The following is a 19,580-nucleotide window of genomic DNA, read 5'->3' as shown; positions in this document are numbered from 1 at the left end:
TGTCATGCTGTGAACTGCCAGAGCCCTGGTCACAGGTCAGTGGTGGAAATCCTCTACGAATCGTCTTGGGGTGGCTTTCTTAGCCTTGGTCTTGCAGCATTCAAGTGGCATGCAAGTATCCAGTGTTCACCCAAGCAACAGAAGGTTTTCAAGTATGAGATATGGCTGGGGAGCAGGCATAAGAATCAGGATTGCATGACTGTGCCTCGGGAAGGACTAGCGGCCCACGGTGAGAGTCGAGCAAGAGACACCGGGCTCGCGGAGAGCGGAGCCAAGGTCGAATGCGTGGGTTGAGACGGCGATGACCTCCGAAGAGCTTGCTAGGATGAGGGTCAGAGGTTGTCACAAGGCCGGGGCTTGGCAACGGCGGCCGGGGGTTGGAACTTGGGCTCCAGAGTACACTAGAGCGAAGAGGTGGTTTCGTTGGCTCATGGATATGGCGTCTGTTAGGATGGTGGAGAGAGTTGAGGGGTGGGCACGGCACGAGAAAAGTCGGACGTCGGGTCCAACTTCCAGGGCACATACTGCGTAGACGATGGGCCATGGCCGGTGAGGTAGTGCTGCTTCTCTGCATGGTGTAGCAAGCAGCTTTGGGCTGGTATCCGCAGTGTGAACATGGTCAGGTCAGGTTAGGCCCATGGCGGTGATGCTCGCTCGGTGTGTATAAGGTAGGTAGGGTATCCGTTGGTAAGTGTGGGAACTCTTGAGTGCGAGCCTGCCTGCGAGGGACGGGCCCAGGAGTCGGGTAGAGATGGATGGACAAACTGTCCGTGAGGTAACCGTATGTGTGTAGCAGATTACTACCTAGTGTATCGGTTCGTGCCAACTTTCAGGGAAGAGGCAGATGAAGGAAGCATTAGGGCCTTTGTTGCTCGCTTCTTCCTGCCCTGTCCCAGACGAGGGTACGGTTGGTCTTGCTGCAGTTCAAGGGCTGTTGTTGCTGTATCGGTATCCGTACATACAAGGTGAGGTAGGTAGGTAGGTATTGTTGGAGACTTGCAGTCGAGTGACCAGTTGCTGCAGTGGACAGTGGAGGTCAAAAAAGAACTGAAGGGCGCTAGATTAACAAGGCAAAGCGCAGATTTCGTTTGACACCAACCCGAGGTAGGCAAGGGCCGCAAGGCCTGTGGTGAGACTCGATGTACTATGCAGTAGACTGTAGAGGTAGGTGCTAGGTGGGTGCACACAACACTCACCTGTTCCTGCCCCCGGCTCCATTACCGACCGGCTACTACTAGCTAGTGTTTCCCGATCAGGCAACCTGGGTATTTCTAAATATAGCCAGATGCAAGGCAACCATCTGACCGGGGGTATCGGGGGAAAGGCCAATCATCTGGCACCTGCCATCCGCTTCCTGCCTTTTTTTTTTTTTTTTTTTTTTTTTCCAGTCTTTCTTGGTCCTCATCCTCTTCCCTTCCTCGCTTCCAAGAATGCAAGCATGGAAGATTCCTTTCTCAAGACCCCTCTCCCTGACCATCAGCGGTACCACAAAAAAGTCTGTGAGGTTTCCACAGCTTTAATTCGAAGAAGAGCGATGGAAAAAAATAAAATAAAAAAGTAGCCACCGGGGCAAGATGGGCTCGGCAAATCGGCTCCTTGCGCTGGGGAACGGCGGAACTAACCTTGTTCAGTCATAGAAGGTACCTTGCAGTGTCTGACCCATCGCTTCCACTGCCCTTGCCTTTCATCAGTATCAGTATCCGTAAAAGTACCTCGAAAAGTACTCCGTTCTCCGTACCTTCCATGAGGTGGCTTGTACCTTCTGTCTGGAGTTCGATCTGGCCGCGCTTACCTTAGCATTGTTTACCGTATGTATGGAAGGAGGAAGCAACAGCAGAAGCGGGAGTGCCTTCCACCTTCCCAATTCCTCACTACCTAGGTACTTGCTATGGAGTTCAGCTACTTTGGTTTGGAAGGCGAGAGGGAACAATTGAACCTTTTGGTACAGCGTGCTAGCCGAGATACGTTACCTTGAAATTCCCCTCACAAAGTCGGGAAGCCACGCCGCGCGACGGGTAATGCCAAGACTTCGGCGCAACGATCAATCGAGACAGTACAGCTGTGTCTTCCCCCCTGATGGCTAAGGTAGCTGCTAGCGTCCACCGGCAACAGGAGCCCTCCACTGGTTCCTCGGTCCTCCAAAGTCCAAGACTCAAAAGTGCTTGTCGATTTAAGAAACTTCAGCCCAGAGGAAAGAGCAAAGACGTCATCATGGGGCCATGTTCCAAGCAATTCTTACCTAACCTACTCTGAACGTGGTTTGGCCCTCTCACTACTCGACGTTCTCTTTCTCTCTAATGCGTAGGGGTAGGGACTCTCCCTTCACCATCCTGGATGCCTCGGGTCATGAACTTTTGCATTTCTCGGCTTCACTTCACTCTAATCGAGCCCACACTAGCGGCTGGATCGATGACATGAGACGACAACCTCTCGCTTCACTTCACTTCTCCAGGGAAATCACAAATGTTGAGGCGGTAAAATCCACAAGACCGCACCAAAGTGGCCCGTCTGGAGACTGGCACCGCGCAGACGGACATGATCCTGTCAACATGCACATCATCCGCCTTCAAGACAAGGTCTGTCGTCGGTTAGGCTCATTGTTTCGCTGTATCCCCGCGGATACAGTCTACAGACATATGGATACATAGTAGAGTACTACTTTGTCTTCGTACTGTACCTCCCGTCACTGACAGTCGAGACAGTATTCCCAGCTCTGTCGACAGCCGGCCAACCACGTCTGGCCATGAATCCATCATAATCACCAAGCTTCTTCGCCCACACCCTTTCCACCTTGCTAAACCCCATCTGGTATGAAGGTCGGCCATTCATGGTGCTGCTACGCCCCCCCAGTCATTGGCCTCCCTTCGACGTTCCTTTCTGCTCCGCTAAGCGGTGGAACTCCGACGCTTCCCCTGCCGATTGTGTCCGGTGTGCCGCTCGAGGCATGGTGGGGAAGGACGGCCCTGCGCATTTTCCAGAAGCCCAGTAGAAATGCCAACAATTTTACAGCAATTAACGATAATAAACGAGAATGACCGCTGCTGCCCACGAACGGTGAACCCACGACGGAGACGGGCGGATCAGTATGAGCGAATTACCCATATCCATATGATATGATACCCCTCGCCTCGCCGCCGATGAAGAGTACGTACCATCTGTCCGTACGCTTTCGTCTACAGAGTACGGACGGAGACCGGATACACCATTGTCTTGGAAGTTGGGCTTGCAAATTCTCCAAGAGTCCAACCCCCCATCGAATCGACGTCCCACGCTCTGATCAGTCATCATTACCCTCGCCTCCAAGCCCCCTCCCCTGGTGGACAGTAACGGCCCCCTTGGAGACCTAGGACCCGGCCGGCAAGGAGAAGCATTGGCAAAGGAAAATCTGCTAGTCACTCGGCCGACGATATGCCATAGATTGGCATCTGGCAGCATAGCTGCCCGTTTGAAACCCCGAGCCTAGGGCTGTTATGCTCACCCAGCCGCCCATGCCCTGTCCCCGGCTCGGACTCGCAGCGGATAAACTACCTTCATCAGCAAAAGTCCATGGCAGAGTCGCATCTTCTCCGCACCGAAGAGTTCTCGACGCGGAGCAAAGCTTGGAGACCCTGGCCAAGCCCATTGTCGAATGAAGGCCCAGGATAATTGAGGTCATGCGCCATATAAACAAATCACCGCCATCCACTCTGCTGATTGGCATCGCTTGCATGCGTCCAACTCTTGAGTCTCTGCATCTCTGCATCGCTGCATCTCTCTAGGTACCTCTGGCTCTGCGTCTGTGGCTGATTAGTGTGCGTCCACCGACCAACCCACTGATCGGACGGCAACTGCACTCTGCAGTGTGGTACTAGCTCGACATTTTGCCCTTCTCACCGCCTCCTATCCATCGAAAACATGGTTGGCAAGCCTCGCTTGGTTTGCAGCGTCTTCTGCTACCAGCACGCATCCTGATTCCTCTGTGTGGCTTCTGCCAAGGTAGCGCTTGACAAACATGGCGGGTCGGGATGGGAGGAAAGCTAGCCCCGAGACTCCGCTAGTTCCGTGGCGACTTCGCAGCTGGACTGGCTATCCACAGATCTTGAGGGAGGCTCACGGTCTCACCGGGCTGCCGGGCTTGTTGATTTTCAGAAGCTACAGAATTACAGCGGGCAGCAGTGTGTGGGAGGACGGGATTACAAAAACACCACTTTCTGTGGGCGCCGTGGCACGAACAGCGTGTTGGAGAGGCAGATCTCTTTCCCTAGCCTCGAGGCTTCCGGGACACCCCATGCGTCTACTCACCGCGCTCGGCCGTCGCGGCTCGCACAACGTCCAACTCACATATGCGGGTCGGTGATGCGCACAGGGTTTCCCTTTGCCCTGTCGGTCAAAGAGCCAATGGTAGCTGGCGGCCGCAATGTTTCCACCATCATACTGCGATCAGCCCGCGCTGTGCCCGCGCGCTGTCTGAAATTTCCCACCATCTCGAGGTGACGGCGGCAGTGGGGGCATGTCAAGTCCGCCATCTGCAGGGCCGATTTCGAACCCAACATGGCTCCTTGGAGGACTCTCTAGTTGAGACCTTGACACGTCCCGAGCGCGGGATCGTCTTTGCGCCCAAATCAAACACGGCGGCGGATGTCGATCACCAACAAGTCTACCGGAGACGGAGCGAACGGCGTGCCCTAAATCGCTGCCTGTCGGTGACTTAACGAGTGAGGTGCCGCCTGTCCCAATGCTATGCATCATCGGCAGACAGCTAGCGTACTATGGAACGTTGCGTCTCTCAGCCCCATCCGACGCATCATACGCATGACATTGCTGATGTTGCCGAATATGGAAAAGACAGAGGAGAGAAAAAATAATTATGTGGCTCCAGATCAGCAAATGCCGTCTCCCAGAGGACCCTGAGAGCTGAAATGCCCCGGTACCCGAGAAGTCTCTCGAAAGCCAAAGCACGCGGTGTGAATTTGGCCGAAATCTCGCAGACAACGTGAAAGAAGGTTATTTAAGAATAGAAACCCGCCTTGCCGAATACGGTAAGAACCAGATGCCCTCAACCATGCTTCTGCATGGATATTGGGAGGAGGACACCATATCAGAGCCTCAGGCCGCTGGTCACTCTTCGCCAGCCAATCGACTGAGACACACAGTAACTTTGGTCGGTGGCGGGGAGGGAAAAAAAAAAGTGCCATGTTGTGGTGCTTTTGTTGCCAGAGGCTCGCTGACGCTCACATCACCGTATGGACCGGATTACGCAGACGGGCCGAGAAGCGTATGTTGATGTCAAGATGATGCAGGTTTCTTTCGACTCTCCTGCACCGCCGACCTCTGAGGCTTTGTACGCTTCTTGTTCCTGCATTTCCTGCATCGTAACTTCGGACGGTCGGTAGGTCACGTCCGGCGGCCGCTCTCCGACCTGCCTTCAACGACTGGAAGCTGGCAAGCTGCCTTCCATTTACCTCGGTTCCTTGGACCCTCTAAGAGAGCGCCCACATCTCCAAGATTCCAACATCCCGCCCAGCAAGGCCAAACCCACTCGTGATGTCTCTTCGGAAGATTATCTCGCTGCTGCTTCACACCGCTGCTGGCCAACAAATGACTGACTCCATATCAATGTTTGGTGTGCTGGTCCTGGTGTGTTCTGTGTCATGAAAGGACATCCCTGACAGTCTGACAGGGTTGACAGGAGAGCCATACGGGGCGGTCAGGCACAAAGAAGCGGACCTCACACGGGCCCGGCCAGAGACGGGCGACCCTTGACACGCGCGCGCACTCATCGGCCTGTGTGGAAGCTGACTTGCTGGACGGCGTTGAGAACAGCCACCGCCACGACATACGCAGTAAGCGTCACGTCCCCGAGAGCCGGCACAGACAGGTTGACGGTATGTTGCTGGTTGCGCTAAGCGGTGACACCAGGTGCCTCGTGGTTTGTGATGGCTATCTGAGATCTCGTTGACAATTCGGGAAAGTTGCTTATGACGAGCCCCCCGTTCATGTTTCTCATTCCAGGGCTGGAAAAGCAGAGCATGGGTCAGATACCCTAGCAGCGCACGCCAAAAATGGACACGAGAAACTGCTGTTTCAGCCAACCAGAACCAGAAAGACGCCCTGCAACTCCGATCTCCTGGCCCCTTGCAGATTGGTAGAGGCATGTTCAAACAACGACAAGAGACAAGAGCAAGAGATGGAAGCCCTGGGTAGAAGCGACCCGCGCTCAACCCCAGCGCGGCGGAGCAGACATTGGGGTGGGGGGGGGGCATTCTGAGAAGGCTTCGGAGGAAATGCGACGAGACCTCGGGAGACAGAGATCCCCCAAGAAGATTCATTCTACTTGAGACGGCGCTCCAAAGCATCACGTCTTGTTCTTGCTGGGGAAGGGGGATCGAATTAACGTTTTTTTGTCTTTGAATTCGTCTTCTCCACCGACCTCTCACTCTGACTCGCTGCTACTCGATGCACCCGCCTACACTACGGATACCAAGCAAAAAGGCAAGCTACGCTAGCGAACCCACCGAGGTGAAGCTGGACGCCGAAGTAGAGCGGGGAAACGATCGTGGCACTTTTTTTTTTCTCTTCCCTTCTCGGACCTTCATCTCTAAAACTCTTTCACGCTCATCTCCAAGCCCTTGGCCACAGTGCTCCGGGCGGAGATGCCCAGCAGATGTGACATAATAGCAACGACCTCAAACCTTAGTCCCAAGATCTGCCCGATTCGCCTTCATGATTTGACATTCGGTTGGCTCCGGCAGTCGTCTGAAGTGTATCGGGACACAGCCGAGGGGCACATTGTCAGCCTCCGGAGACGAGAATGGGATCATGGACTGTTTCGCAGACTCGGCAGGGACTTGGGCTACAGACAGGGGATAACCTCAAGGGATCGATGGACACGCGAGTCGGAGAAATAACACAAGGCAGAACACAGGCCCCCAAACGTCGCACCGAGACGGTTGGACGCTGTGTCGTTGCTTCACCAGAAAAGCACAAACCACCAAGCACTTTTGATGGTTTGTTTTGGCAGCGGCAGCAGCAGATCCATACCATAGTGGACAGTGGGTATAGTTGGTGTTTGCCCATCAACCCCCTGCCACGGCATCGACCCAGGTCCTGGTAGGGGAACTTGTGTGAGTGCTGTGGTTCGAAAGCTCGGACTCGACGGCACAGGCTTGAAACCATGTCTTGAATGACCGTCAGGTTTCTCTGGCTGATGTTACCTGGTAGGTCCTAGGCCGTATCTGGCGTCGCGGAGAGTTGTAGCTTAGCCTAGGAGAGCTTTCAACTCGCCTGATAGTCCTTGGCTGTTCTCTTCAGGACGGTGTCCACCAGCCGGGCGCCTTCATTTTCGTCGCCGCCGCATCGCGCTGGCGCTTCTTTCGGCATAGCATACCACGGGGCAAGGTCCGCATGGGTGACGGGGAGCCCAAGGGGGAAGTATGCACGGATGCCCATGATCCATGACCGCATAACGTTCGTCAGTCGTTCTAGTGGGCTAGAGATGGGAACAGGGTCCTTCCTCTTCCGGTCGGAATGGGAAACGATGCAAGGACACTCTTCCTCGATAGACCAGGACCGGGGCGGGGCTCTAGCTGAGAGTTCGAGCTCCTTATCCTTCAAGGTTGTGGCATGACGGGAGTCGAACTCTCTTGCTTTTTGGACAGTTCTCGCCGCGGCAATGTCAGCTTCCAGAGATGTCGAGACGATGGTGGCAGAGACGCACTCGTCATCTGACTTGGGACGATTGCGTGTGCAACTTCAGAACGCAGAGGCTCTTGCCCTCGAGGACTCGATCAACCACGCAACAGCGAGGCGAGAAAAGCTGTACGAAATTTGGTATGCAGAGTCGCAGACACAGGCGCGCCGCAACAATACCTACCTATACCCATGCCCGCGGAGGCTATTTGTTGGACCCAGTGCTAGGGCCGCCCGATTGGGGTCATAGGGCAGGCTGTAGGTACTCCGTACAAGTTACAACAAATGGGCAATGGGTGTCGTTGGGAATGGAGAGAGAGCCACTCGCTGTGGACGTACACACGGAGAGAACCGCTTCCACTGCTGGCACAGGCCAAGGTGACGGGACCTTTGTGTAGGGTTCTGGCGACGGACGGTACTGCATGTCACCACACCCGGAGCCATAGAAAGGCAAGCAAGTTGAGTCCACATGACGATGTTGGCCGCCTAGTCGGGTTCTGACCGAATACATCATGAAGAGCACCCTCTCAGGCTTTCAGCCCCGGAGAAGACTAGTCGGATGCATACCATGCAAGCCCAAATGGCGAATGCCGAGGGCAATGGATTGTTACTCTGGGCGGTGCTCAACTCAACTTGTCCACGGTCGCCGCCTGCTATTCTCATGCTATAGGCCCCGCAACTCAATTGTCGACGCTATTACCTAAGTCACCTGATTCTGCCAACTGGGTGACGGTGGTCTACCGAGCCAGGAGATGACTTTGACCACAGCTTGACAGAGAGGCCCAGTATGGAGTGGCCTGCGAAGAGTGAAGAGGTTTCCAGCCGCGAGCCCCAACCATGAGGGCTTTTGGCGGCCATGGGGATGTTGTCCTGGATCGCGGAGTCTGTCTACCCCTTGATTCATCTCTTTTCGTCTTCCTCTCCAAGTCCATAGTTGGGATGGACGAAAAAAGCAGCGAATACTGCTTGCCGCCCGAGCTCCGGTCTGGCGGGCCCCTTTTGGCTTTTGCCCGAGCATTCACATTGCCTAGATTTCCTGCTGAATGGTATCACGAAGAATCAAGGGCGCAGAGCTAAGCTCGCATGAAGCTGAGCCAAGTGGTTGTCTGGGACTGGACGGTGAGCGGTGCTCTCTGTCATCGGCTGAGTGGGCGCGTTGCACGAGCATGTTTGCATGAGCATGAGCGCAAAAGAGGGCGAGAGACCGAAAGATGGGATGAGATGGGATGGATTGAGTTGAGTTGAGTTGGGCTGGGGACGTCGTCCATGACTGGTTCGGCAGCGTCGCAAAGAGTCACCGGCACAGACGCTGGCACAGACAGGCAACGATACAGTACTCGCTGACTGGCGATTGCTTCGCCTCCATCGTGTTGACTAGCTCCCTGCCGACACCTCGCCCGCAGCGTGTCATTGGACTGGATCGGGACAAGATTAGCCCCTGCCCCTATTCTCTGACCTTTGACCTCTAAGACTCATACAGCTTCCCGGCCGGTGGTAGTGAGGTCCAGTCAAGCGAGCATCGAAAATAGAGAGGCTATACGGAGCGATAATGGAACAGCATGGCATGGCATCAGCGGCGCGACGCAGTGATGCGATGATGGGCCGGTAGCAGGGGGCAGCAAAGGTAACGAAGCCATTCCCGAAGGAGACAAGCAGCGAGCAGCCGCGAGAGTGAGACCAGCGGCAGAATCGCCCACAGCAGCAACAGCGACGGCGCCAGAGAGGCGAAGGTAACAGAGGCAACGGGGCCCTGTGCCAGCGCGCCCGAGGAGAAACCAGCCACACATTCAGCGGATGGCTAACTGGGAAGGGCATGGCAGAGGAACGCGCTAGAAAGTCTCCAGATGGAACATGGAGATGGTGCGGCTTGTCAACTAGTGCTGGAGAGCATGTTTCCGTCGGCGAACTTTGGGACGTGAAAGCAAAAAGCGAAGCAAAGCAGAAGCAGCAGCTTGAGGCGCAGCAAACCCAAGGGCCGTCTCCCAGTGGTCGGTTCGGTATGGAGGGGGAGTGTGTGTTGCTTGGAGAGAGATGCGAAAGGAGGTGGGAATTCGGCATGGACACGATGCGAGCGTGCTGCGAAACCATGATTCCCACAGCTGTTCAGCCCCATTGCGGACTAGAATCATCAGCACGCAACGTGGGGAGGAGAGAAAGTCTCGAGAGGGTGAGGTGAGAGGCCAAAGTCAGTCAGTCAGTCACTCGCTCACCAACACACACATTTCCTCTCTGTCTCTCTAGCAGTTTCTCCTACCTTTACCCCCCTCACTCTCAGTTTCTCTCTCTCGCTCACCCCCTCGGCTTGGTCGGTCAATCATCTGTCTTCTCTTGGATGGACTCGACCCCACCGCTTGTTTTCACTTCTCGGTCCCTCCCACTGGTGGCCCCCAGTCACCAGTGAGTGGCCCTTTCGCCCCGGCCCCCGGCCTCTCCCTCCCTCTGCGTTAGTTCTTTTGCAAGTGAGAATCGCCGCCGCCTTTGGTTGGGGCCCAAGAAGCCGGCTCACCCACGGGAGGAGGGGCCCAAGGTTATTTTTAATTTTGGCTCGTTTTTGGGTCGACCTTTGGCGGGTGAACGGGGAGATTGGCGGTGCGATGGACAAACAGCACATTGCCCAGTACAGCACAAAACTAACATTTCGGGCGTAGTCCTGTATTTACACTCGACACTACGATCCTACTACGGCCGTCTTTGACAGATACCGACGTTGATAGACACGGTAGACGCGGAATAGCGCCGAGGGTCTGCTCGTCTAAGGAAATCCCTGACTACCTACCTTACGGCTGGTTACCTCTACCTTTGACTACGAACGACTACCGAATGCTGGGGCAAGCTGCTCGAGTCCCGTGTCAATACACGCCGGAACATCGAGACATGATGATGGCCGTTGACATCAAGCTCATCAGACATGACAAGGAATCTTTTAGTTAGCACCTATTCATCCATGCCGGCGGCGACTTCGACCCATTATCTCCTGTATTCCTGTACTCCTCTCATTCTTCTTCACCCCCATTTGGCGAGTACGTACTCATCTTCTTCCGCCCTGCCGGATTCTTTTTGTAGTCGTCCCATCCTCGATGAGAAATAACTCTTCTTTACATCTCTCATTCTCATTCTCGTTCATTCGTCTGCTCCCCCCAGTCTCTCCATGCATTAAAGTACATGCACACGCCTGCGTTACCTTGTGTACGGACACACACACAGCCAATCCTTACCATCTCCCTCGCCTCGATTCTTTGGCTGACCATAGCCGGGATCCCTGCTCTTATTCCCCTTCCCATCTCAGAGTCCCATCTCACCCCAATCCATCCCATCCCTTCATACTGTACCTATCTTAACAGGGCATCGCGATTCACTCCCGCCCCCCTTACGGACGACAACGATACGGAGAGAAGGAAGAAGAAGAATAAGCTCCGCGACGCACCAGTCTTCACCGACACACTCCAAGCCTCTCTGTCCAACAGGCTTAACCCCAGCCGCGGACGACTGTGTCAGAATCCGCGAAAACCCTGTTTCTCGGATCCAGAACCTGTTGGATCTGTCATTACTGAGGCCACTCACTCGGTCTCTGTCACCTTTGGAAAAAGCATACGCAGTTGGAGAGAGAGCAAGGGCAATAGTGTACAAATACGCTGCGTATACTCTCACACACCCGACACCCGCGACACCCGCATACATACACACACAAATACATAGATACATCTCGCACATCGCTGAGAGAGAGAAAGTTAATGACCCGGTACGTACGGATTTCACACTGCCTAGTCCCAGCAACGATCCCAGCACGGACGGCCCCTCCCCTCCACAGTCCACACATGTCCCTGTCCCATCCATTCTCTGTCTCCTCTCGTAGCCCTGCACCTTGCACCCGCACCTGAGCCTGGGGTCTGCGCACCTGGACATCTCATTCACATCCACACACACTCGCACTCACACACACACCCACCCTCGCCCAGATGGAGGAGCATCAGCTGCAGCAACCTGCACAGCACAGCTGTTTTTCTCTTTGCTTTCTTTTCCTCTGCCCTTGCTCACAGGTCATGCCCCGTTATTCCCACCCGGTGGTCATGCCTTGCCCCGATTAGGCCGGGACCTGGTGTGGCACTTCTCAACAGTGTGTGCTGCCCTCTTCCTGAGCCAAAAAGCCAGACTGAACGGAGCCTGTGTGTGAGTGGTGTGCATCCATGTGTGTGAGGGTTGTGCTGTGCCTGCTGCGGCCACTGTCTCTCCTCCTCTTGGGGGACGTGAGGGTGAGGTGCCATTATTTAACTGTATCTGTCCCCGGCCCATCTACCACCGCCTTTCCTGTCTCCCCTCCTCTCAGCCTACATCAAACATCAAATCCCATCAGCCTCGTTGAGCTGCTCGCGCTGTCCTCAACCACATTCGCTTTTTCCTAACTCTACTCTTAGGAAGTCCTCGTTGACTCCTGTCATTCGCTTTCGCGTTCTTGTGTTTTTCTTCTTCCGCCAAAATCTCAAAACCGTCCTCCTCCAAACCAACCACCTCCCGCCCTCTTGTTCCAATTATTTCTCTCCCAACAAGATCCTCGGAAGAGAAACAAAACCGAACACAAAGGAAAGGAAAAACCTAACTCTCCAACCCGCGCTCAGTCTACCCCAGCAGCCTCAGCCTCGAAGCATTCTTCGCCAAATACCCTGGTCTCCAGCCTCAACAACTCCTGGGACTCGCTAGCTTACAACCCCGCCTCTCCCACAACTCGGCTTGCAACCAGCAAATGCTCCATCACTGAACATCGGTCTTCTGATCAACCACACTCGCTTTTTCGGAAACAGAGGACTTGAGAGATATACAACGGAAATTCGGGAAACTCAGAACCCGCCCACCCACGATCGCTATCAGTATCAGGAACTGGGAACAGGAGAAGGAAAAAGAAAGGGATCAAGGACAGAAAGAGACGTAAGAGGAACCCGCCAAATCGATTATCGAGCAAAGCGGCCTTCTTTACCAATTTTCCTGTCATTTGCCTCACACCGAGCGCCTGACCAACCCGCTGCCAGTCGCTTACACATCCGTGGACGCATTTGCTCCTTTGCATCGCTTGCCCCGGTCCATCGACACTCTCGCGCAGTATTAAAGTCTAGTCTTGAGACTAAGCCTTACGTTACTTTCCCAGTAACGATCCTCCACTCGCTATCCATACACGGCCGTCTGTCCGTGTATACTCCCATGTGCGTGTTGCGCCTGCCCATCGTTTCCCGATTTACACTGACAGGTATAGTTCTTTCGTTTAGTTCATCCCCGCGCTCACAATGGCCGGTCCTGGTGGTGGTCCTCCCCGCCGCAGTCACACCAAGTCCCGCAAGGGCTGTGAGACTTGCAAACGCCGCCACATCAGATGCGATGAAAACTTTCCCCAATGGTGAGTACTTCCTGCTCTGTTCCTGAACCGGCGACTAATACAACCCAGCCGCAACTGCACCAAGCACAAGATTCGCTGCCCCTACAACGACATGCCAATGCCCGAGGACAGGTCAACAACGCCCGACAAGCCCGACCTCATGTGGACTCCTGAGGTCGAAGCAGAGATCTCGCAGTGGCAACAGACGGGAATGTTCCCGTTCCCCAACCTCGGCATCTACCCGGCACCGAACCCTCAGTACTTGTCTGTAGAGGATCTCAGATTGATCTATCACGTAGCATCCATCTGCAACGAGTTGGCTACCTTTGATGCCAACGGCTTCACCCTCTGGACACGCCAGATCCCCACGTAAGTAGGAATTCGCCTTTTCTACGTCAAACTGTACTGATCCAAAGTAGTATCATCAAGATCGGAGCGACGAACCCGTATGTCATGCATGCGCTTTTGGCTTTCTCGGCCACGCACATTGCCTTCCTAACCGACTGCCCCCTGGTGGGCAACATGGCGTACGAGCACCGCGGCGTTGCCCTCAAGGGTCTGCAGGAGGCTATTGGCATGTTCGACCGCGAGACGTCGGATGCCGTCTTGGCAGCCTCTCTTGTCCTGTCGTGGCAAGCCACAGATTGGTAGGCAACTGGCAGCAGCCATCTGTATGCAGTACCGCACTAACGCACAAATTGCAGGCGAAGCTGGACCCAGCTCATGCAAGGAACCTCGTCGGTATGTCGTACACACAGGAAGCCGCCAGGGTTTGAGAGACGATACTGACTCGCACTCTTTCAGGTCATCGAGGCCATGGACTCCTGGAAGCACGAGTCTCAATTTGGCGACTTCATCGCCGAGAGCTGCACATTCCCAACCGCTCCTGCCTCTCCCAGTCCGGATCACAAGCCGAGCCAGCCACGCAAGGAGGATATTGACGCCTTTAACCGCACCCTGAGCCAGCTCCAAAAGGTCGAGGCCCATCTCAAGCACAACAAGGAGGACACCAAGTCAATCCAGCAGTTGATCAGCTTCCTCAAGGGCGCCCGCAAGGTCAGCCCCACGCTGTCCGTCTCCCAGCAGTTTGAGCGCCTTCGTCCCCTGCGGACGTGGCTCTTCTGGCTGCCAGTCATGTACCTCAAGCAGACGGGCGGCTCGCCCAGCGCACTCACCATCATTGCCTACTACTACACGGTGGCCCTGATCATGGAGCGTCTGTTCACTGAGATTGGTGCCGCCTACTTTGGCAGTCTGTCCATTGGCCCCGTAGAGGAAATCGCCCGCCGCCTCCTGTCTATCAATATCTCGGCCAACCACGACGGCGACCTGCAGACCCCCCTGACGCTCATGGAGTTCCCCATCGACACGGTCAACGAGTTCCGCTCGAGGATGGGTTGGATCCAGCCCGCGAGAACGCCCTCGTTCCCGCAATTCAACCCTCCCAACTTCTACATGAACGAGCCAGTTCCCCTGCCTCCCGTCAGCGACTCGTATCTGCCGTATGGTCACAACCCTGCCTTCAGCTACAGTGCCGAGTCCCTGCAGATGCTCAATGCCGAGTCGGCGCCGCCCAGCAACGTCTCCCCCTTGGTGCTGTCGTCCCCGTACGTCAACTCGCAGTACCTCAACATCCCAAGCCCCAACTACGGCGGCTACAGCCCGGCATCTTCGACATTTGAGGGCTCCGTTGCCTATAGTGACAACGAGGAGTACGGCTCGTACGAGAGCTATGACATGAGCGGCGTGCCTACCCCCATCGTCGGCGGTTCCCACAACTTTGGCGTCGGGTTCGTCTCTCCCACCACCACCCAGCAGCCCCTGTGGATCTAGAAAGGCCCTGCCCCTCTTCCATGGCACCCTCGATAACCACTACGGCTCAGTACAATTGTCGCTTGGAAAGAATGCCGGATTGACCGCCGCTCAGGATGCCCACCACCCCTACCTACCCGCCACCGGAGGATTCCAACGTCCTAGCATCATCTTCGCTCAACACGTTGCCCCCATCCCCGTTCCTCCATCCCGAACTCTTCGGCATGCTACCCCTTCCCGAGTCACCAGTTCCTCGCGGCATGCCTCTCCCACGTCACCGGCACACACCATCCTCCTCCGTCTCCGTCACGGGCGACTCTCCCATGTCGGTCAGCGCACCCTTCCCACCTCGCAACCAACAGCGAGTGCCATCGACACCGACCTTCCAGTTCAACAGCGAGAAGGGCAAGGAGCGCGAGACATGAGTCTCTTCCCTCGCTCCCTGCTTCCAAATTTCCACCCCACCCTCAAGTTCTTTTCCATTACCATCGTTTGGGACCCCCTTTGATTTCGAAACATCTTTAATAATACCTGCTGCATCGACACAATACGCCAATGTACACTACACTCCTTTCGAGAGAGATCGACCGGTTGATCCGGGGCGCCAGACGCCGCCGCATCGCCACGACTATCCTTTTCAACCACCAACTATATACGACCTCAACGGCGACGCTGCCTCACATTAATCTACGACGACACTCCCTTAATTATCGACGAAGATACCCCCGATCCACCACAAAACCATAGACGTTCCCTACTCTCACCGGCATCGGATGATACCCAGTGCATCACACTCCTTTTTATGACTTGACGACGGAAGAAAAAGCATCTCGAATTATAGAGAGACGGGGGAAGAAAGAAAGATACACTCACACACACTCCTTATGGATCACATCGGCACCTACAATCCAAACTTGCATAGCGATCTGTTTTCGTGTTTGATGCAAAACACACACACAACCCACACTCGGCGTTACAAAGGAGTTTACAACACACCACAGCACAAGGGAAACACTTGGATGGATGGCTCGAAACCTCCAAACTGCATTGGGCGGAGTCACAAGTTTTGCTTTTTTATTTATTTAACTTTTTACATTGGCCGTTGCCGCGGATAGAGAAGGCTTGCCTCTCGCCGCCAGAATTTTTTTAAACTGCACCGAGGACAAAAAGAGTTTTGGATTTAATGAGTTTTGTTACTGCTTCCTCCATCGGAGAGAAAACAGGGGATGCTTCTTGAGCGTCGGGGATTTTTTTGTAATGAGTTTTTCCATGTGGGTTTAGCTTCAGCTTGAGCTTTGCAGACTTGGCTTTGGGGTCTTTGCTGCCGCCATCTCGCTCTACTACTGAGCAGGGGATGATAGGGCCTTTTTTCGGTGCGTGGAAGAAATATACAAACCAGTTTGACGACGCGCATTCCACTTTTGGGCTTCTCCTTGCACTGTGACATGCTCACACTCTCTCTTTCCGCCCTTCTGCCTCTCTTCCTCTCCTTGGCCCATAGACCATCCTCCGATTTCATTTCATTTATGACATGTCACTAACTGGATCGAGGTAAGATCCAGGTAACCGGGAAATTGAGTGGTTTTTTGTTACAGCTACGTTTCTTTTCCCTTCTTCACGAAGCAAGTCGAGAAAAAAAGCCCGGTAGGAGTATGTATCCGTAGGCATGTACGAAGTACTCCGTAGGGGGTGTGTAGTGAGTTCAAATGTGATGAGCGTGATGAGTGTGGAATGAGAGTACCGGATCGATCTTTGATTTAAAATTATGACATGTTACGGCCGACGACGCGGGGGTGTGTGGTTGGCGTGGTTGGGCTTGGGGGAGGAGCAGGAGGAGCAGGAGGAGTAGCGTAGGAGGCGAATGGTGCGAAGTGACCGGGGGGGGGGGATAGGATAGGGATATTTGCTTTTCGTGTTGACGAGTCTAGCGTTTTTCCATCGTTGGCGTAAAAAGTTTACATGCGGTGTAGTGTGGCAGTGTGTGTTCACTTTGCGTGCTTGCTGCAGCTGGTGTGGTTTCTTTTCTTGATTTTTTTTTCATACAGGCTAGGGCCGTCGGAACCGAACATTTTCTGTAAACTTGTCTCGTCTGCATATCTCCCTATCCCGTACTTTTTTCTTGTCTGATTTAGGAAAGTCGAATGGGGGACGTTGTCTTCCGCTTGGCCATGCATGCTTCTTTTCGGGGAGGGGTGAGGGTTTTTGGTTCGATCCGGATGGGGTGCTCCCTTCCCCTGCAGTCCGGCGGGCTGAATGGGGTGACCACGACCAGAATGTGAGCTTCTTTGGGTAGTAGAGGGGGATCGTCGTCAGGGTTATAGATTCCCATGCTCGTGTGGTGTTTCTCTTTCTGTACTCTGTAGTAGTAGTGTCTCTGTATTCGTAGCTCTTATTCCTTGCCAACGCTTGAGTATCTCGTTGCTTTTCCCTTCTTGCTTTATCTTGATGGTGGGGGGGGGGGGGCGGGTTTGAGGATGGTTGGGGGACAAGGTTGGGCGTCCGGGGGCTGATGTACTATCCTACTTTGTAATTATGTGCGGATGTGAATGGGCTAGCTGGCTACCTGTCTAGATGGCTGGGTTGTTAGTCCGCTGGATGGCTGGTTGGCTGGTGGGAGAAGGCGGCGGCGGAGAACTGCATATGATCGGCCAAGAAGTGACCTGACGAAGTAAGGCGAAGCGAGGCGAGGCGAGGCCCAGCTGAAGGGGGACTAGATGGGATAGATAGCGGCGGGCATTGGAACAGGGTCAGTCGGGATTTGACGGCACGACGGCACGGGGGTGGGTTGCTGGTGGATGTGGATCATGGAGTGAAGGGGAGGTGAGTGAATGAGTGATATACGAGGCTGGAGATTGCGGTAGGACGATAACGGTGGTGATGTCGATGCTAGACATGCAACGGCCGTATAAAGAGGGATGTGGTGATTTGACTAGGCGTGAGAACCATGCCTGCCAGGTAGCAGATAGCATCACCGATGAGGCTGGTCAGTCTCGGCTATTGAAAGGCTTGGGTCTTGGAAGCATCTCGTCTTTCTGAGATTGCTGGTCTACTATACCGTTGAGCTCGTGGGTAAGCTACTTTCCAAATCCATAGAGTCCGGTCCCTGTTCTAGGGAGAGGTTCATGGGCAGATTGGTTGGCTGGCCTAGGCAGATTTTCTCCAGGCGCCAGTGCTCGCGAGATTTGGGTGGCAGGTTCGAGTTGTAGAGGACGTACCCCCTTAGGCGACGACCTCATCGTTGCCCTTGTCTTCGGTCTCTTTGAGCTGTCTACGTCGGACTAGAGACTTGGTCCTGGCTGGACATACTTTCGGGACGGAGGAGATTCCAACTTCTACACGCAACGGATGTTCGAGATAGCTCAGAGAATTTGATAAGCGAATCAATCGAGATGGATTCTATCGTTACTTAGCTCTTGGCGATCCCTCCTCGAGATAGGGGCTCTGCTAACTGGCGGATGAGAAGAAAGGAATCGCTTCAGGGGGTTGCTGACTAGCCAGAACTTTCACGTATCCATGCTCATTCCATCAACTGGGTTGGCGAGCGGGATAGACTACACACGGATCGCGTTACAGCCAAGGAGTCATAATGATATTCGGCTTCGCGTAGTATTGCAACGAAAACCGTGACTTCCATGGCTCAGAGCATGGCGCTTCTCTCATCCGGCGCTATTCAGCATAGAGTAACGAGCGAACGGGTCACTCCAGATCACCTCGATGGTGAACAGCAAGTCGTTTGACAGTCAAGTACTAGCTGAGGTGACCACTTCATTCGAGTCGAGTTCATATGTATGGAAGTTGATAGCATCACTGATTCACCACTTGTGAGGGTGACTACAAACAGAGTCCCGCCCTTCCATCCCTCAAAGCTTTTGAGCTCACCACTGTAACCGGCCACGAGGCAAGATGCTCTGTCTCTCTTGGTGTATCATGGGTTTTCTGGAGGCTGTGGATAGAAGAAGTGACAGCTGTGTCGAGCACGCTACGCTGCGACCTTGCAGTTGATTACAGTCTCTCTTGAATGAACACCCTATTCGGCATGGTAAGTTGATATGAAGGTACGTGTATCTACCTACATATTGAATACAAACAAAATCCTCGAGCTTATCGCTCAACTTATGCGTAAGACTCGACGCGGTATGACTTGTTGATGCTGGGAAGTCTAGAACGATTGATACCGACGATCGAGCTTCCTCATCCTTCATAATCTGCGGCATTCGAAGACATGTTGAACCTTCGATATGACAAAAGATACAGCGCCAGGCGCTCTATCTTGACGGTTGCCGATGTATTCGCTTCCGATACACTCCAGTCCGGTAGTGTTTATAGACACCGAAGTCTGATTTACCTTGGTAAATGCTCTTGAGAGTATGGTGAAGACATTTCGCAGCCCTAAATGACCTATGCTGAGATGGCCGAGGAGAAGAGGCGAGGAGAAGATGGACGAGATCTCACGCCTGAAGGCAAGTCTTGGCGGAGGACGAACCAGGTGACACGCTCTACCATCATATCTCACATCTCTAGGTGACGGGAGCTGTATATTCAAGGCACTAGGCCTACATTGGGCACGAAACGAACTTCAGTTTGACGACTTTTGGGGGGGGGGGGGAGGCCACATGGATGAAATTCGAATTGCTTGTGGCGACTGGAGTCGGAGAAGATTGGTGCAGAACGAGACGAGAATTACAATGATTGAATTGGAGTGAATACGGCTTTGAGCCTTCGCAGACACGACTTTAGA

The 19,580-nt window shown here is 54.1% G+C and overlaps 7 protein-coding genes across 7 annotated transcripts; 3 read left to right on the top strand and 4 right to left on the bottom strand.

Moving 5' to 3' along the window:
• Positions 1 to 216: 216 nt before the first annotated feature.
• On the bottom strand, positions 217 to 574 carry CPAR01_11771 (uncharacterized protein; the record flags this gene model as incomplete). The annotated part of the gene is made up of 2 exons (XM_060496029.1): positions 217 to 320; positions 526 to 574. 2 exons carry the CDS (start codon positions 572 to 574, stop codon positions 217 to 219), a joined length of 153 nt encoding a protein of 50 aa, XP_060344814.1.
• A 4,341-nt stretch (positions 575 to 4,915) lies between these two features.
• CPAR01_11770 (uncharacterized protein) lies at positions 4,916 to 5,585 on the top strand (the record flags this gene model as incomplete). The annotated part of the gene is made up of 3 exons (XM_060496028.1): positions 4,916 to 5,131; positions 5,241 to 5,320; positions 5,384 to 5,585. Coding segments are annotated over 3 exons (498 nt in total), but the record flags the coding sequence as incomplete, so codon positions are not given.
• A 1,186-nt stretch (positions 5,586 to 6,771) lies between these two features.
• On the bottom strand, positions 6,772 to 7,056 carry CPAR01_11769 (uncharacterized protein; the record flags this gene model as incomplete). Its single annotated transcript, XM_060496027.1, has 1 exon — positions 6,772 to 7,056. One exon carries the CDS (start codon positions 7,054 to 7,056, stop codon positions 6,772 to 6,774), a length of 285 nt encoding a protein of 94 aa, XP_060344812.1.
• Positions 7,057 to 7,254: 198 nt separating this feature from the next.
• CPAR01_11768 (uncharacterized protein) lies at positions 7,255 to 8,179 on the bottom strand (the record flags this gene model as incomplete). The annotated part of the gene is made up of 2 exons (XM_060496026.1): positions 7,255 to 7,707; positions 8,012 to 8,179. The coding sequence occupies 2 exons, from the start codon at positions 8,177 to 8,179 to the stop codon at positions 7,255 to 7,257; spliced, it is 621 nt and encodes a 206-aa protein (XP_060344811.1).
• A 2,651-nt stretch (positions 8,180 to 10,830) lies between these two features.
• On the top strand, positions 10,831 to 11,364 carry CPAR01_11767 (uncharacterized protein; the record flags this gene model as incomplete). Its single annotated transcript, XM_060496025.1, has 1 exon — positions 10,831 to 11,364. The coding sequence occupies one exon, from the start codon at positions 10,831 to 10,833 to the stop codon at positions 11,362 to 11,364; it is 534 nt and encodes a 177-aa protein (XP_060344810.1).
• A 369-nt stretch (positions 11,365 to 11,733) lies between these two features.
• On the bottom strand, positions 11,734 to 11,958 carry CPAR01_11766 (uncharacterized protein; the record flags this gene model as incomplete). The annotated part of the gene is made up of 1 exon (XM_060496024.1): positions 11,734 to 11,958. One exon carries the CDS (start codon positions 11,956 to 11,958, stop codon positions 11,734 to 11,736), a length of 225 nt encoding a protein of 74 aa, XP_060344809.1.
• A 983-nt stretch (positions 11,959 to 12,941) lies between these two features.
• CPAR01_11765 (uncharacterized protein) lies at positions 12,942 to 15,267 on the top strand (the record flags this gene model as incomplete). The annotated part of the gene is made up of 6 exons (XM_060496023.1): positions 12,942 to 13,051; positions 13,100 to 13,399; positions 13,450 to 13,677; positions 13,735 to 13,771; positions 13,835 to 14,820; positions 14,958 to 15,267. 6 exons carry the CDS (start codon positions 12,942 to 12,944, stop codon positions 15,265 to 15,267), a joined length of 1,971 nt encoding a protein of 656 aa, XP_060344808.1.
• Positions 15,268 to 19,580: the final 4,313 nt, after the last annotated feature.

Source organism: Colletotrichum paranaense (genome assembly GCF_030867605.1).
Source record: "Colletotrichum paranaense strain IMI 384185 chromosome Unknown Scaffold_10.1, whole genome shotgun sequence".
Lineage (NCBI taxonomy): Eukaryota > Fungi > Ascomycota > Sordariomycetes > Glomerellales > Glomerellaceae > Colletotrichum > Colletotrichum paranaense.
This window is presented reverse-complemented; position numbering and strand designations above follow the sequence as displayed.